The sequence below is a fragment of the Chanos chanos genome, chromosome 12, assembly GCF_902362185.1.
Source record: "Chanos chanos chromosome 12, fChaCha1.1, whole genome shotgun sequence".
Lineage (NCBI taxonomy): Eukaryota > Metazoa > Chordata > Actinopteri > Gonorynchiformes > Chanidae > Chanos > Chanos chanos.
In genome coordinates this window covers 20,108,783-20,126,950 of record NC_044506.1, presented here as the reverse complement: position 1 = coordinate 20,126,950, position 18,168 = coordinate 20,108,783, and the positions used below count along the sequence as shown (strand labels likewise).

The window sequence follows — 18,168 nt, the reverse complement described above, 5'->3', positions numbered from 1 at the left end:
CTCCAGAACTGGGTAACATTAGGAATCAAAGCTCCCACCAAACAATGAAAAGGATTTGAGGCTTGTAAGAAACAGTCTAGATATACTTTACAAAACACAATATATACATGGACTGTATATGCACATGTACTGTATTGTACAACCATAGCAGAGACGTAAAACAAACCAGTCCTCAGAGAGCCTGCATCATTTCAGCTCAGAGGGGTCTGAGTTTGTTTGGAGAGTTCACACACACACACACACACACACGCACACACGAGGACATTCTGGTAAAAGGTTCTGAGTGAGGAGAAATGGGTTGAAACAGGTGAAAGGAACTCCTACATGCTCCTGGTCCAAGCGTATGGCTGTCCAGTATACGCTCCCTCCTCTCCAGCTCCTGGGCCTTCCGCTCCAGCTCCTCCTGCTTCCTCAACAGCTCCGCCGTGGTGGCGCTCACTGCAGTCTGCTAGAGATAGAGAGTGAGAGAGACAGAGAGAGGCACAGAGAGACAGACAGACAGATAGACAGAAAAAGAGAGAGAGACAGAGAGAAAGACAGACAGATAGACAGAAAAAGAGAGAGAGACAGAGAGAAGCACAGAGAGAGAGAGAAACAGAGAGAGAGTCAGAGAGAGGCACAGAGAGACAGACAGACAGATAGACAGAAAAAGAGAGAGAGACAGAGGGAAGCACAGAGAGAGAGAGAGAGACAGAGACAGAGAGAGAGAGAGAGAGAGAGAGAGAAAGAGAGAGAGAGAGAGAAAGAGAGAGAGAGAGAGAGAGAGAGAGAGAGAGGTGTCATCCGGAATTGAAAGATTATCTTAATCAGGGCAAAGATGGAGTTTGGGAGGCTGTTGAGAGATAAATCAGCAATGTTCTCAAAATATGAATATATTTACAGATTAAACCAATATGTTTTATACATGCCATAAAATTACTATAAAAAAAACTATAGCAGGGCGGGCCAAGTGCCAAAATGCATCCATGAATTATGACCTAATAAAAATGATCTACTATCCTCTCCTTGATAAAGTGATAAATTATAAGCACACATAAATAACCTTAAAATGCTGTATCATACCCAAGATGTTTCCAGAAATTCTGCCACACAATCCAAAACCGTGCCATCAAAATGTTACACAGAAACTTTGCAACACGTAAAGGAAAATTTTAGCTCAAATACCGGCCATCTCTCACACGCTAATGTTACTAGAGGTCGCAATATGCCTATACATCTGGTAAAACAAAAACATTAAGCATAAAGAACACACAGGAATAATGTGTAAAATAATGTGTAAAGTCACACTGTATGAAGAGCAGGTAAGAGTTCTCCTTTTGCTCTTCAGGTCCAGAGCACCTCCACTAAAGGGGAGAATAAACCAATAATTGCACCTACCTGTGTGCTGTAAGAGCCATAGTTTCTGTGCTCAGTGGGTGTGGTCCTGCTGGGTGGGGTAACAGCTGGGGGTGGGGCTGAAGTGGGCGTGGCTTCGTACGGTGGCGGGGCCTGCCATGTCAGAGACAGGAAAGGAAAACCAATATCAACTTCTGTTGTCATGCTCATTACTTTTAATGAAGGACATTACAGTCTAGAAGTTTTCATTGGTGAAACTACTAGGATCATCAGGATCAGGACTGATTGAAAAAAAAAACTGTTGCTCTTTTTACCTAAGAGCACATGTGACCATACAGAATGAAAGTACAGCTCCTTGTCTCTTCCTCTCTCATACACGCATGCCTCTTTTTCTAGGTTAACGGTACTACCACAACCACGCTGTCATGAGTCAATGTGTCAAGGCGCTGGGCGCAACAATCTGAAATCCTGCCACATATATAGTACACACTCACTCTACGATGCAAATATCTATCATCACATCCAATAAGAAACTCTATTTTGCTCTCTTTAATGAACATCCAGAGAACGATCAAACTGTCTTTCTCCCCCTCTTAAATAGATCGGGTTATACCTCTGTTTTTGTGTCAAAGGGGTTGTAGAGGTCCAACGTGGCGTAGTCGGTGTTGCTGCTATGTTGTGTGACGGACGGGTCCTTAAAAGGATAAGAGTGTACATTTTACTTTCAATATTCACTGTGTATTGGTGCACAATGGCGCCGCATTCACTGAAATCCACGAGAACTAAAATAACAGATCACAAAATCTTAAGAATGATTTCAGTAGTACCGATGTAAATTACCATTACACATGTATTTAGGGATTACAGAAACACACACACACACACATACACAAAAAGGAGCTTTCTAAAGTTTTCGTTGTAATGTTGGCAAATTTTAGCAGAAAACATCACCTGGAATGGATTGTGGTCGTCGCCTGGATCCGGAAAGCTTGTGTATTTAGACATGATTATATCGTTTTATCTGTTTTGACAGTATTGACAACCTCGGGCTAAAATACCGATTCAACGTTGTTTGATATGCGGTTAGCTATCTCAGATTAGTTTTACAAACGAATGCTAGCAATAAACAAATACAGACTCGAAACTGCCACAACCTCATACAAGAACTCAGTGACACAATAATATCTTTTTATAATCTGCCCTGCTATGATCCCCAAAATCGACAGCTAACTACTACAGACATACAGCGGTAAGGTAACGCCAGCTTGCTATGCGTGATTGCTTGATCCTTTAGCTTCCTTGAGCTGGTACTTGCGTTATTTTACCGACGACCAATAAACCAGGCTTGTGAAGGAGACTCTTTACGGTGCGTTGTAATCCCCCCTTTCTCCTTGAGCGGTATTTTGATTTCATATATCCCTCTTTTATTCCATAAATCAGTGACCTGAATCCTAACTTAGCCTGCAAGAAAACAGATATCTGGAAGTGGTCATATGACAACGACGATTGGCTTGCTCATGTGAAAAAACGAAAGGGGTGTGTTTGTCAGTCCAGCGGAAAACCAACCAGCAGACCATGTACCGGTGGTCCACAGCTAACTTGCTGCTAAATTCTCTGCAAGAAAGCACTCAGTCGTGGTTTACACTCCAGCAGATTGATTATCAGATTTTTAATTAATCTGCTGGAGTGTAACTCACTAGAGGGGCAGTTACCAGGCTTGAATCGCAAGAATGATGGCTTTAGCCACCTAAAGAAGATGAACAAGGTTGTTCCGTATAATGTAAAAGTAAATTATTGTGTACATAAGCTGAATGACTAAATGGTAAAACAGAGCCAATTCTTTCGTGAGAGTTTAACATCTATTCGTATGTGAATCGAATAAGTTGGTTTAATGTATAGGTTGTCTAATTATAGCGGTAGATTCCTTCCTTCAAACTGACCAGAACAGGAAATGGTGGGACATAGGAAGCGATCTGAATGTTTTCATTATATTTTGACTGGTATTATTTCACGTGTCTGTTTTCTTCAACGGAGGATGACGCTATTGTTCCAGAAATGCTTTCATCTGAGCGCAAATGCTATTAGATCACAGCTGGGGAGATGATTCTGAGAATGGATTTTTATAAACCCATTTGTCCTAAAAGGCATGAATTAATTTTTCATCTCTTACTTAAAGTCCTTCATTTTTTGCTTCGTAACTTCACTATTTGCGTCATATCCATAGAGTAAGACCACAAACAAATAGCTACAAAAAGTGTATTAAAAAGCCTCAAAACACTTCTGTTGTGAGGCCATTCCAAACATGTGCGCCCTAGGTTTTAAAGTTCATGTTCTCATCATACTATTAAAAGACGTGTTAAAAAAAAAAAAAGACCGTTTGAATAACAGTAATAATGAAGTTACTGAAGAATTTGAATTAGACTGTCCCTTTCCAAACATTAACTTTCATCTTCCGGCTTAATTCCCCGTCGCAGGGGAAAGCACTGTTTATTCACTCCCCCCGTCCACATTTTTTCCTGCAGATCCAAGGGATCGAACCTTTTGGCCCAAGCCCGCTTCTCTAACCTTTAGGCCACGGCTGCCCCCTACATGAAAGGCGCACCGCTCTCGGAAGCACTGTGATACTGAGCCGGAGCAAGCCCCTCTCTCGTCTCCCTGTTCTAAAAAATGTGTTTAATATGAACTTCTCTGAGAAATAACGTATCAGATATTAAACTGATAAGAACAGATACTACACTTGATCTTAGCCAAAAGGGCAGAGAAGCGATCAGGGTCACGTGGGAAACAGGAGGGCAATATTGTGACAAACAGGCACACACAGATTTGGATGAAAATTTATACACACGTGTTGTTTATTACACACCAGTCTTCTTCTTGAATTATCCCAGGACCTGGCACATACACATGTACACCTCTGGTGCATCGTTAACCATGTGCCACACTCTCATCAGGTTTGATGGCTCAGTGGTTAGCATTGTTACCTCACAGCAAGAAGGCCTTGGGTTTGAATCCCAGCCCTCCCAGGTGTGGAGTTTGCATGTTCTCCTTGTGTTTGCTTGGCAACCCTCTGGGTTGTGTGGGTTTCCCAGGTCCTCTGTGTGTGGCGTCTGCATGTTCTCCCAGTTCTTTCCTCTGGTTTCCTTTCTCTCTTATATACACTGCCTCCTGGTGATTTTTTATATATATATATTATGTCAGCATCAACTATTTTGCTGCTGAGACACAACTGTACATATTAGTTAAGCTGGATGAAGTCTTCCTGGATAAAACACTATTGAAATAACATCAACAACTGGACTTATTACTTCCTGCTGCTACACTCTGATAAGGCAGAAGTTCTATAACTTGGTCCTAATGCTGTTTTAAGTAAGGTATAACTGACTGTACTTTCAACACCAGGAACAGTAGTTACAGTTACTAACCTCTGCGTTATTCTTGACTGTGATCTTCTATTTCATGTTCATATTAGAAACATTTCCAGACTAATGCTCTTCCTAATCTAACATTGTCAAAGTTAGGAAACAGCTCTTTATTTTTAAAGGAAAAAGTGCAGTCGTTCAAGGTAAGACTACTGCTGAACGCAGTCCACGGGGATTCCTTGGATTTTCTAAACAGGCTTTGGTCAGTTCAAAAACTAGTTCAGCTAATTCCTGTATTTCTCACTGAAACTACAAAATCTGAGCCCAGAACACAGCACAGCTCTTCTCGTCTACGCTGGAGTCACATAAAACTGCACACTGATTATAAATCGCGTCTGCTGACTCGTAGAACTCCAAAAACTCTGACTCTCCAGTATTTGTGTGAGCTCTTGGTTCTTTATAATCCTCCTCGCCTGCTTTGCTCACAAAGTGCAGGTTATCTGACAGCTCCAAGACCTGCAAAAATTACTGTGGACAGTAATTGCTCTCTCCTACAGAACTGCTCAGATATGGAAAAGCCTTCTTTCAGATGTTTGGGGTTCAGACAAAGTCCTTACATCTAAACTTAGAACATAAGTGTTTAGTCAAACTGACAGGTAAACATACTAAGGACAGACATTATCTCTCAGTCTGACAGGAAAAGGAGCAGGATTGTGGGGTTGCTACGTGGCTTCACTGCCCTTGAAATACCAAACAGTGAGCAAAGTGGAATTAAACAGGTAAACTGTGCACAACAGCCAATGGCAGACAGACAGTTACATTACAGGATGCACAACAGACAAAAAGCTAATTTATAAATTACTGTTTACTGTTCACCTCAAAGTGGACTCCTGTTATACTCAGTTTCACAAATGTATTTACATTTTCAATGTTAACTGAGTAAAAAAATTACTGTGTTTTAATTTGAAATAGTATCTTATATCTAATATAGCTATAGTGATTTTGGAGGCCTTGAATTCCTACTTGCATGTGATTTTGACTGTAAAAAGCAACCTGGTCAAGTATGTGAGCATCACAAATAAAGTCAGAGACCTAGAAAATGTCTGGATTGATATATTTTACTCTCTGAACATTTTAGACAAAAATGTAAAGATCATTCATTTCTACATGATGTTTAAAACAGTGACTCAACCTTAATATACTGACTGACTAATATACTTACCAGTAGTTTTGTCGTATTTCTTGTTGTGTTTATATGAATATATTTTAATTTACTGGTGACCAGTTAAAAATACAGTATTATCAGAGCATTTATGGGTGTTTTGGAATCTAAATCGAATTGCTCGTGTGATCATTATTTATTTATTTAAAAAGTTGCTTCCAAGATTTCCATTCTCCCTGTATTGCTAACCAATAAGAGTCTCCATCGAGTACCATGTGACTGAGGGTAAGGTCAGAGAATCTGCAGTCGCGCACTTGTTATGAAACACCGCGAGAAGCAGAGGAGGAAGGATTAGTGGGAAACACCACGACCGAAGCATGGCGAACCACCTTCGCTTCGTCGCCCGAACTGTTATGGTTCAGGATGGGAATATTGATGCAGCTTACAAGGCTTTAAACAGGTTCAGTATCCTATTACTCTCCCTGGAATTTAAATTGTTTCCCCATCACGCAGTACTGTTCATGTTCCCTTTCTAAGCTTAGGTAACGTTAGCTTGCTTCGCAGTGTTAACAGGACATCAAGCCAGCTAGATCGTTTAGCTTGTGGATTGGCATTACCACACACAGGATATAGAACCTTATTAGCCCATCAAGCTATACTTTTTTCACTATTTAAAAGTAAGCGCATGTTGCCGTAACCTAAATTCTTATCTGGAAGGAGCGCGAACGAGGTAATTCATCATTTGACAACAGGAGACGTCATAAGCCCTCTGACCTCAAGGTGACAGAGAAGTAATTGATATGACTTGTACTGATTTTCTCAAGTGAGTCGATAGCTTTAAAGGGTGATATTGGTGCTCCTGGGGCGCTGATGGCCAGACAAACGATCCTAAATGGCATCCCATATTATTGTTTTCTTGTGCTCGCATATCATACAGTAAACAGTACATGCATGCAGTGCTTCAGACTTAAATGCTAGTTCTGCATCAGTAATCCTGCTTGGCCCTGGTTAAAACAGTTTTGAGGCAGTATTTTGACCAGACTTTGCGCGTCGTGATTATCCACGTTTGATTTAATGCCTAAATATCGCTCTCCCCCTCCTCTGTGACAGAGTGCTCTCTGTGGACGGAATTATCGAGACGGTCAAACGGAGGCGCTACTATGAGAAGCCGTGTCGTCGCCGGCAACGTGAGAGCTATGAGAACTGCAAGAGGATTTACCACGCAGAAATGGCTCGCAAAATAGCGTTCATATCCAAGACACAGAGGCAAGACCCGTGGGTGGGATGTTAGGAGGAGGGAGGAACAGACAACAGAGAGCCACGGGGAAGAGCCTGACATGAACTGACACCTCATTCTAAAAAGGTCATTTCAACCAGCAGAATCTAAGTAAACAAGAAGTAGAAAAATGGAGGGACTGACACACAACCTCAACTGCAAAATTGCTTTTTATGTCAAAAACACATTCCTTTGTGTTACTATAATAGCCCTTCCAAGAGGGCACATGCAGTGTTTTTCTGACACCTCTGTTGTATGTATTGATGAGAAAAACTGTAGCTGTAACTGAATCGTCATTGTTGGTCTGTTTCCTATAAGTTCAGCAAATTGTCTTGCATAAACACACTCTCTCTCTACTAGTGACTGAGATCTGAATGTCAGATTAAAAGGGGGAAAAATGTGTATGGTGGTGTGCCCAAACTTGTCAGATCACTGAAGTTCTCCTCTTGCAGAAAGTGAACTGAAAGGGAGCGTTGTTGAAAATTGTGAGTGTGAGAGAATTGTTTAGTTTGGACATATATTTCACCTGCTCAGATACAGCCTGCTGGTGTCAAGTAAATGCAGCCTATTTATTGTTACGTTTTACCTCAGTGAACATGGGGAAAGAGACCCACAGGAAGCACAAAGGGGGTATCTAAAACGCTGTCGTTTTAATTCTTTAAATAGAACACCTCTTTCTCATCTGAGGTTTTCTACTCCTCTTTTCAAAGGCAGTAGAGTATTGTCTGGAAGAATGAAAGTATGCTGTGGTTTCCCCCCCCCCCCCCCCGGTAGTCTTCTTCCTTGTTCTGTTCTGGGTCAGATCAATCATGAGATGACTAGTTTGACCTTCAAACACCTCACTTCAGCTCAACTTAATTTAACTGTTTTCAAACACCTCACTTCAGCTCAACTTAATGTAACTAGTTTTCAAACACCTCACTTCAGCTCAACTTAATGTAACTGTTTTCAAACACCTCACTTCAGCTCAACTTAATGTAACTGGGTTTTTTTTTGTGCCCAGCCATTTAAACTGAGGTAGAGGAGGATAAAAGTCAGTCAAGATCTGAAGCTAATAAATAGGGTCCTGAAATGATGAAACTGTTTTTGTTTGACATTGTTAAACAGGTTCATCAAGGCGCTTCATTTATATAAAACACATTTTTAATTCCTTCTCTTTTTTCTTCTACAGAAGTATTAGTTGTGTGTCTGAATCTGTGTGACAGCTCATGCTGACAGAATCTAACTGAACACACTCTTCCACTCTCAGCTGTGTGTGTGTGTTTTCTCTCTTTTTTTTTGACTCTTAAAAGTTTGGGTCATGTCCTCATACACTTCAGATCGGCTTATTTCTGTCTTTTTAGTTGTAGGTTTTAGATCTCTGTTTACATCTGAAAGTCTGACTCTGTCTGAGGATGGAGGTGGTGAGGTGGTTTCTCACAACAATAATGTCCTTCAGTGGATAGATGGAGGTTCCTGCAGTAGACAGACGTTCCTGTCACTGTAATTTCAGTCGTTACTTCTTCAAAAAAACTGATATGAGGCCATGGCAACGAGTTGAAGTTGAGCACAGTAATCTTTGTAGATTGAGGTTTGCTTTTGCCTGAATTTACAGTGAAATGAAAAAGCTGATACTTCATGGGTTATTTTAACTCTGCTCTCACGGGCTTACAGTGTAAAAGTCTACAGAGTCAGTACCCAGGATGTATGGAACGGCACGTGGCTGATAATGGTACAATGTACTCATATATGCGTTCAGGAAAATGAACATGAGACACAGCCAGAACATGAGTATTTGGTACCATTGTACAATCCAGAGGCCACACATGATCATTGAAAACGTGGTCACATGTTAAAAAGGAATCCAGAGTTCCATTATTAAAAAAATTCTTTAGTTAGCAACAGTCTTACCATTTGACAGGCCTGTCCATTGTGAGGATGTCACAATACCAGTGAACTCCCATGATTCTCGATACCTCATTCAATAGCGTAGCAGAAATCCCATTCAGCCTACTCTCCACCATTAAAACACTTCATACAAACATAATAAAAACAAGAACCATGACATGGAACCATCAAGTATTTCACAGTCAATAGTAAGTGGCAGCTTAAGAGTATCCACTTTATTTTTTGAGTAAAACAATATCATGCTTTTTTTCAGTAATAGAAAAGATACAATTACTAACTGCCCGCAGCTTGAAAATGATGGTATGGATTCTTCAAGTTGTTAACCCGCCATAATTCAGGTAAACTATTGTTAGTAATACCCGAATACATTCAAATTTTTATTGCACAGCATTCCAAATTGCAGTATCCTAGCAGTGGCATGAAAAAAATAATAATTATGCAAGCATGATCAAAATAAGAACAGTGACATCCAAGTCCACCACTAGCATATAGCCTTACATTAAAAAAAAAAAAAAAAAAACGGGCGCCCTGACATAATACTGATGTCAAATTTGAGGAATGTACTAAGTGTCCAGCTGTAACTTAAATATTTTGTTATAAATAAAGCAGTGCAAGCACTAGTTAAAATTTAATGACATGGTGACTGAAAAGGCAACAGTTATATTTTGTTGACACTTGACCAAATGGTAAGGACACTACAATGAACTGTAGGCCAAACCAGTGAGATAATTTAGCACTTAGCCTCATTAAACGTCACATGCTAATTTCATTTTGAGGACTGTTAAATTTGGTGGTGCTGTCACAGTCGCAGCACTACACATTTCATGTGTTATATGTTCTGTTTTTTTCTCACATTTTATCAAGCGTCAGTTCCCAAAAAAAAAATGTTTTCTGGGCTAAATTACAACTTGTAGCTTGCTGACGGGAAGGTGTCGACCTTGTGTGGCTAGCAAAATGCTTATAATGTGAAATTATATATATGGTAATACCACCCTTTGCTTTTATACTGTAAATATCAGCACTCATGGAATGCCTCTTGTCCAATCAAATGACTCGACCGTCGTTCACTGTTGTACTATTTGAATTTGACCGTGATCCCGTCTAGATCACTGTCTGTCGTCGTTGGGCCAGGCTCTGCCTGTGGGCCACTGGTTTAATAGGCCTGCTGTAGAAAAACTAGTACACCAATACATTTCCTGAATATGGACATCGACCTGGTACAGAAGTATGGGTTCTTGTGACATCCCTATTTATAAGCTTCAAACAGCCTTGAAAACACATGAGTCATTTCAGTTTGCAGGGCTGTGTTGTAACACACAGCTGCCAGAACTAAGGAAACACCAATAAAAAGTGTCGTAACTAGCCACCCACAGCCAGTACAACAATTTCATTGTGCTCAAGTACAGATTCGGGTTCAGAGTGTGCTAGTACAGATTCACAACAGTTTCAGTGTGAACTGTTATAGATTCAGATAGAACAGTTCCAGTGTGCACTGGTATGGGTTCAGACAGTGTGTGCTAGTATAGGTTCAGACACAACAGTTCCAGTGTGTGATGGTGTAGAGTCAGACTGGGTAGCCTCACTGTGCGCTGAAGTAGATTAAAACAGAACAGCTATGCTTTGGTGTACTATGGTATGTACTTGTGCTTGAAGAGATGCTCTTTAATGTCTTAATTTTGTCTTGATGCTGATGGAAAACTGCCCCCAGAATGTCTCAGAAGTGTTGAGTTGCGTTGAGACTGCCACTGAATATGGTTTCCATTGTTTTCATGTTAATCAAATTGTGCAGTGACCACTATTCCAAATACTGTACTATAAAAGTTGTTCAGAGTATAAAGATTTCCCTTTACATGTCAGTTAAAAAACTGATAGAGGATATTCACTACAGTAAACAAGAAGATAGATGAAAGGAGAAAGACAGGAAAGTCCTAGATTACATTCCAGCAAAAAGCTGCCCCAAGGGAAAAACTGGGCTTATAGTGGAATTTTTGCATCCACCTCAAAATTATTGTCTAGTATTAACATTTTCATTACCGTTATCAAATAATTTTAGTGACAGTAGATAAAACTAAAACAGTTTCCTGCTGTCAGTGGACTTGAATGCACTTGGTTCAGTGTAGGTCCACTGAACAATACAGCTGACCATTTGTCCTGGAGACAAGAGGTAAGAGAAATGGAGACTAAGAGCTAATTTTCATTTTTATATATTTTGATGAGCAATAAATTTGATTATTTATTTATTTATGAACTGTCTTTCAACAACCAGTATTAACAAGCTCTAAAGTACTAGGCTTGAGAAAGTAAGTGGCTGAAGCAAGGAATTTCTTGGAAGGAAGGCTTTTATCCTCATCTGAAAGAGACTGAGAGATGTTCACACATGAAAGGCCAACTGGACTGTGTGGACACTAATCCGATCTTGGCCCATTCTCCTTTTTCTATGAGGAACTAAAGGCACTGGGCGTTGTGTACACAGCATCTCCACCAGTGGCTCCAGTCACCCACTGCAATTCACAATCAGGTCAGTAGCTAAAACCACCCCCTGCCTTGTCCATTTGGGCTGACCCTCAGCAAATGTAGATGCATCAGTCTCAGATGAGTTGGTCCCAGTCAATGTATTTTCAAATTCAAAGGCCACCACCTACAGAGGGCTGAGTAACCATACAAGGGTCCCTGCAGAGGTTGTCAAGTCAGGTTCATATCCTGTTGTACCTCTTCTTTGGGTCAGTGGATGACTGTACCCGTTGGGGGAGGGGTCAGTATGGAGATTGTTGTGGACGTTGGATGTGTGACCTACATTTAGCCTCAGCACGGCGTGTTTAACATCTAGAATGAATCAGAGGAACTGGAGGAAATCAGAGTCGCTGATCTTGAATGGGTAAATGAGTGGCTGATTTGAAATGAGGTACATTGAGATGTACTGAGAGTCTTTGGACTTTCAGTATGTTCTCTTTGTTCTGTTAGAAAGTCTGTTATCCCATGGAAGCCCTTCAGTTCTAAGTCAGGTTTCCAACCTGGATGAAAACAAAGATTCTAACCTATCAAGACACCCCCCCCCCAAAATCCTACTTTCCTTTTAAGTGACTGATTGACGTATAATGCCTTCGTGTGATGTTGGTTCATCGCTGGTCCCTATAGCCTCTATGATCATGCTGCAGTATTAGGAGAAACTGCTGTCAATATAAGAATTATGTTTTACTCCCTTGTAAATCAGAGATTTTGTTAGTTCTTTTAGGATTCACCGTCTTTAATGAAAAATGCATTTATTTTTTGATAGAATGAAAATCTGAATCTGTTTGAGGGGCAGTTTGAGGATTGGGCCCTCTCTAAGTGTTTCTGATGCCCACTTTTGTTTTGTTTTACCACTTTCATGGAACATATCTTTTTGTGTAATTTCAGTTTTCTTAAGCGTTCGTACAATTTAATCAGGGTAAGTTTTTAAAAGCCCAAAATGGTGTGGTATTTCATCTTATCGACAACATTTGTACAATTGCACCCATACTACACAACGGCTGTGTCATGGGAGTATATATTTCACACTTGGTGATAATAGATGACGCCTTCATATGACTTCATGTCACTGTTTGACCCCAAAATCACTAAAGTTGTCTGGATAGCCGTTAGCGCCTCTGCACCGTCCGCGGACACCATCAGCTACCTGCATTTCCCTGAGAGACACCACAAAATTTAACGCAAACAGATATGCAATGTGCTTTTGCGTGGCGTTGTACTAGCCGGCTTTCCACACTTGTGCCACGTGCAAGAGTAGGCTTGCAAACACAGGGTACTGTCCAATCGCTAGTCTTTCCATTTCTGACTGGTTACATTCTGACCAATAAGACTATTCTTTGCCGAGTTCTCCGCCAATCGCTGCACTGTCTGTTTTGCACACAGGATTGCACGTGAAGAGGTACACATGCTGTACCTCGCTGTAAAGTGACGCGCAGAAGAATAGAGGAAGAAAATGAAGGGGTGAAAAAGGAAGACATTTCAGAGAGATGTCGGGAAAAGAATGAGATGCCGTATTAAACCCAAAAAGTCTGAAACGGGACTGTGAACAAAAAGGAATTCTATACAAATCTAATCGAAAAAAAATGGTAATAATTTGAACTCTAACCATTTGAATTCGTTTATCTGCCACTCATCAGACTCAAACCGGTAACAGCGTCATAGAAGGTGAGAGAAAATTTATTTATTACTTTTTAAATTTTAAGTTAATTAAAGTTAGAATGTCGTTCATTTTTCAAACTCTACGACGAGTTATTCAAGTATGTATGAGATAACCACTAAAAATATCAAATAGGCATGCTACGTCCCAAGGAAAATTTGGACAATATTTGAATGATATTGTATAGCCGATGAAAAAGTCGTGGAATGTTAATTTATTTAACAGAGATGACAGTTCCTAATGTCCATATCTTTACTGGATATTTTATCGCATTTTCGCATTCTGCTTTTCATTCTCATTCCCGTCAATAACTAACAGTAAATTCAGAGACAGACAACAAGCGACTGTAATGTAACCTCACGTCATACCCCCATATTGATATCACGTGAGTGTTACTCAAAGCTTAAAAACGAAATGTTCAAGTACACTGTCCCTCCTTCTCATTCCTTACACACGGTTAGACAAAATGCCTCACCAGGTCGTTTACTGTCGCGCGCCGGTATCGTTAAACACATTCCTTTTACTCGTTTTTTAATCCCTTTTCCCGTGTGGCAGTTTTAGTCATATATTGGTAGGAAGTCGTGTGGTTGTGTGCTCGTAAATTTGCTTAATAATTGCTTTTTCGTAATGACTGAATTATCAGAAGCTGTTAGGCACATCGTGTATCACAAAGTAGAGATGGCCTTTGACCCTTTGTACTGCCTGTTCTGTATCGTGTTGTTCTTTGTTTAGCTTTGTTTGACTGAATGAATTTGATTTTTGAAGAGCACCTCGAATGAAAGAAACATTTGGGTGATCACTTCTAAGACACCCCCCCCCCCCCCTTCATTCTTTTTCATCAGCATAGCAGATGCCCCTCCCCATCTTTTCCTTCATCTCCTGAATAAAATGTGACTTTTCGATCTCATCTTCTCTGTATTTGTTTTTTGTGTCTTTCTCTGTCTGTTGGTTTTACAGTACACAGAGATGCATTCACTGGGTAGCTCCACAAAGTGCCTTTCGCGAAGCTCTCTCTCCTCCACACCCAGTCTCTTCTTCAGTGAAAGCGACCAGACGGAGGATGAGGCCGACGTCTTCTCCTCAGAGGGAGAAGGGGAGGCTGCAGGAGGCAAGTTAAGCCCAGACTCCTTCTCTTTGGTCAGGGATGACAGAGGGAACTCTGGTCTGTCCCATGGGGGACAGAGGAGTCTTGGGACAGACAGCCAGGCTGGGCAGTGTCCCCTTCTCCCATCCTCAGCCAACATTGTTCCCACAGAGGGAGACATTACCTTCGCCCAAAAAGTTAGTCCTCCTGTATTTTCAATGTTTTTACACATTATGTTTGCAAACTCTAACATATTATGTCATAACAGATGTGTTATAATAGACACCTCTTTGTTAATCATCTCCTGGGACCCAGTGGCAGGATGAATTTAATCTCCTATGAAAGCTTGACAACACTTAAACCTTCCCATAAGAAGTATGTCTCTCATGTCCTCTCCCTCTCCCTCTCTCTCTTTCTGTCTATTTTTATTTCTGTCTCTCCATCTCTCTCTCTCTCTCCTTAGTGTGCTGAACTGCGTGGTTATATCAGGCCTCTCCTTGAGCTGTTGAATGGTCTGAAAATGGGGAGATATGACAAAGGTAGTTTACATGTCGTGGGTCTTTGCTTGTTGAGTGCCATGTTTATAAGTCTGTGTGTGGCCCTGTTGTTAAGGAGACTTACCTCAATGACTTCACAGGTCTGAGCACTTTCCAGCAGAGTGTTGCTATGGATAGACTGCAGAGAATTCTGGGTATTCTGCAGAAACCCTATTTAGGGTAAGCCATTGAAATGTTCAGTGCTCCTTTTATGTAAATACCTCCACATACTGGAAATACGCTTACGGTGGAGGTGAAGTTAAACATTAGCTGAGCGGTCCAGAATGCATTTCTTCGCCTTTTTTTTTCTTCTTCTTCTCCCTTTTATCGTCGTCTGTTTTGTACCCACAGCGAGAAGCACCTGCGGACCCTCCTACAGCTTGAGATGATGCTGAAAGTTTGGTTTCCTCAGGTGAAGGCGGCAGCTGCTCCTCAGAATTCCACAGGACTCCCTCCTGCACGATGGCACCAGGACCAGCTGCACATCCCTGTGAAGGTGAGACGCTCTTACGTGTGTGCTCATTTGTAGACGTAGGAACTAAACTGCGATAAACTGCGCTGCACTAAACTTTGATATACTGTACTGTACTGTATTGCACTATGCTGTACTATACTGAGGTATACTGTATAGCATGGACCTCTTTCGAATTGTACTATTCTGTCCTGTTCTGTATGACAGTGACCTGTACTGTATTGTACTATACTGTACTGTATGGGACTTTCCTGTCCTGAATTGTACTGTGCTGTAGAGGACTGTCCTGTACCGAATTGTGCTATGCTGTACTGCAGTTTGCTGTACTATGCAGTATTGTACAGGCCTGTCCTGCACTACACTGCGCTGTACTGTACTGTACTATTCTGTACTACACTATTCTGTACTGTAGGGATGCTGTCAATTACAAGATTTTCCTTTGTATTTTTTTTTTATGTTTTTGTGGACAGTCAAAAACTAAGGTAAAGGTTTCTTATAATCAGAGAAGAACTTGTCACAGTCTTGACTGTTCCCTTTGTGCTGACAGAAGCGCAGATTAAGCTGGTCAGACTCTGAGTCGTCAAGCCCTGGTCAGCCCTTCAGCAAACGTCCTCAGGAGGAAGACCAACATGAGTGCCAAAGCGATACTTCAACTGGAGCCCCCAGCTCTGTTCATGGGGAGACCAGAGGAGGAGGTGCACAATGGATGGATTTCAAGAAGAAAATTATATCAGGCCACTGCTTGAAAGGGAGTAACCATATCTCCTCTCAGCCAGATCTGCTCTCAGGGTCAACCCAAGGTGTCCAAAAAGGTACCCCGTCCTCACTGAAAATGCCCCCTTCCTCCTCTGGCACACAGGACAGTTGGATATCCTCCACTACTCCCTCATCAGATTCACCCCAGCCCTCCCTGCTGAGACAGCCATCAACGGGGCATCGCAGAGACTCGGTCTCTCTGGAGACCGAAGGAAACAGAGCCATCTCAACCCAGGGGGCGGAGTCATGTTGACAGGGGCGGGGCCATTTTGATCAGAGGTCAGTGTATAAAATGGGGATGGGGTGGGGGGTGGGGGCCTTATCTGAAGGCAGTTTGCAGAGACAGAGAATAAACATTTACTTTTCTAGGGAAGAAAACTGGATTCTTACCAACTCACAGTCATTTTGACCGGTGACATTCAGACGGTGTTACATGAAAATCCAGCATGGTCTTCTCCTTCCAACCTGGGCGGTGTTCAAGTTAGAGTAAGATCAGAATAGTTCACGTTATATCTCCCTGTGTCCGAGAATCAGCTTCTATTTTAAGAGATATTGGTCATGATGAGCAAGACAGATGATTCTGATCTTGCTTAAAGTCACGGATTTTCACATAGCAGCAGGGGTATATTCACAGACTCCTTCCGTCTGTTTGGATGGATGAGAGAAGGCTTTTGCCTTTTATGATGAATCATTTCACAAATGTCTTAATCTATACTTCTGATAATTTGAAGTTGTCCAAAACTCCTTTTTAGACCATAAAAGGTTACCGTGTTTTGATAAATAAAGTTTGCTTTATCTTCAACAAAGTCCTTGCTGTACTCTCAAGAAGAATGTTTAATTTCAGAATACATCTGAAACAGCTTAGCTGAAAACACTGACCCTTTGTGTGAACATTCTCTGTCTCCTTCACCTCAACACTCTGTATGTAAGCGCTGTGTAGACCGCAAGGCCACGCCGATAAGAAAAAGAGACTTAATATTCATTTGACATTTGACAGGCCATGTAACTCTGCAGCTAGCTCTACAGAAATGCATCTGTCTAGTTTTAAGACAAACCACTTTTTATACTTTTGACTTGAGCAGTAAAAGCAAAAACATGGAAAGAGGAAAGAACAGACTTGTAAAATGGATTGTGAAGCTGCTTGTGAATGCGAAGAAGTGAGGTGAAGATGATAATGTTTGAAGTGATCTGAATGCTTGAAGAACCCAGATTCTGTAAAGTACCTTTAGCGTGGTGCTGGGCGCTAAGCGAGATATCAGGTGGGTTCCTGCAATATATTTGTATGTTTGATGTCGTATGTCAGATGACATGTCAGTGTTTGAAATACATGGCCATTGAGTAACTCCCACATGGGCATTGACTTAATCTGATCACTTAAGTTTTTAATTAATCCGTCCGGTCATTAAAGTTTTTAATCAATCTGATGATTAAAATTTTTAATGAATGGGAAGTAGCATTCTGTCAAAATGAACCTTGTTCATAGTTTTTTTTTTTGTTTGTTTGTTTTTTTTTTCAAATTGTTTGACCTTACGAAACAGAGCTAAACAGAGTTATCAGCAACAAAACATGTCTCACCTTTACATGCCAGAGACTCTCTGTTCTCCTGGAGGATTCTCTCTGAATGAGATGTGGCTCATGTGTTAACGGGAGGTGATTTATAAATACAGAAATTGAATGTCACTGTACTGAGTGGACAAAGGTTCAGCTGGTCCCGATGGCACATGTTTCAGCTGGCTTTGAAATGCTGTGTGAGCAATGCATGTGTATATTTATTTTAGAAAATCCCTCCTTAGAGCAGTGTGTAGCAATATGAAAGTGATATCACCAAGTTGAAAGGAGGTGTTGTGAGTACCACCTGCCTGTGTCTATGCGTTATTCTGTTTGTGTATGAGGTATTTATGTAGTGTTTTGTCTGTTTGAGGTTCCACCAACCACTGTAAAGTCTCTGTTATTTTTTTTATTTGTTTTTCAGACCTGTCCTCTTCCTTTCCGTAGTCTTCATGTTTAGTCCCATTCGTCCACTCCTGTCTGTTCTGTCCACTCCATTCTCATAGTGGTTATGGAAATGCTTGAAATATTGCTCATGTTTTGATCAAATTAAATATTCACCTGTTTCACCTGCTGTGTCTTTATCTC

At 41.0% G+C, this 18,168-nt stretch overlaps 3 protein-coding genes and 1 pseudogene across 3 annotated transcripts in view; 2 read left to right on the top strand and 2 right to left on the bottom strand.

Annotated features, from left to right (window-relative positions):
* Positions 1–2,396, bottom strand: part of scamp3 (secretory carrier membrane protein 3) — a 6,871-nt gene extending 4,475 nt beyond the window's left edge. The window contains exons 1-4 of the mRNA XM_030789031.1: positions 2,287–2,396; positions 1,949–2,029; positions 1,378–1,488; positions 325–448 (exon numbers count right to left, since the gene is read on the bottom strand). Coding sequence (XP_030644891.1) covers positions 325–448; positions 1,378–1,488; positions 1,949–2,029; positions 2,287–2,340 — 370 coding nt within the window. The 5' untranslated portion in view covers positions 2,341–2,396. The remainder of the gene's footprint in view (positions 1–324; positions 449–1,377; positions 1,489–1,948; positions 2,030–2,286) is intronic.
* A 1,530-nt stretch (positions 2,397–3,926) lies between these two features.
* On the bottom strand, positions 3,927–4,103 carry LOC115825826 (uncharacterized; annotated as a pseudogene).
* Positions 4,104–6,202: 2,099 nt separating this feature from the next.
* mrps21 (mitochondrial ribosomal protein S21) lies at positions 6,203–7,536 on the top strand. Its single transcript, XM_030789043.1, has 2 exons — positions 6,203–6,316; positions 6,967–7,536. The coding sequence occupies exons 1-2, from the start codon at positions 6,234–6,236 to the stop codon at positions 7,145–7,147; spliced, it is 264 nt and encodes an 87-aa protein (XP_030644903.1). The 5' UTR covers positions 6,203–6,233; the 3' UTR covers positions 7,148–7,536.
* A 6,792-nt stretch (positions 7,537–14,328) lies between these two features.
* On the top strand, positions 14,329–16,285 carry ciarta (circadian associated repressor of transcription a). The gene is made up of 6 exons (XM_030788569.1): positions 14,329–14,346; positions 14,442–14,465; positions 14,732–14,807; positions 14,906–14,984; positions 15,156–15,300; positions 15,824–16,285. Exons 1-6 carry the CDS (start codon positions 14,329–14,331, stop codon positions 16,283–16,285), a joined length of 804 nt encoding a protein of 267 aa, XP_030644429.1.
* The last annotated feature ends 1,883 nt before the right edge of the window (positions 16,286–18,168 follow it).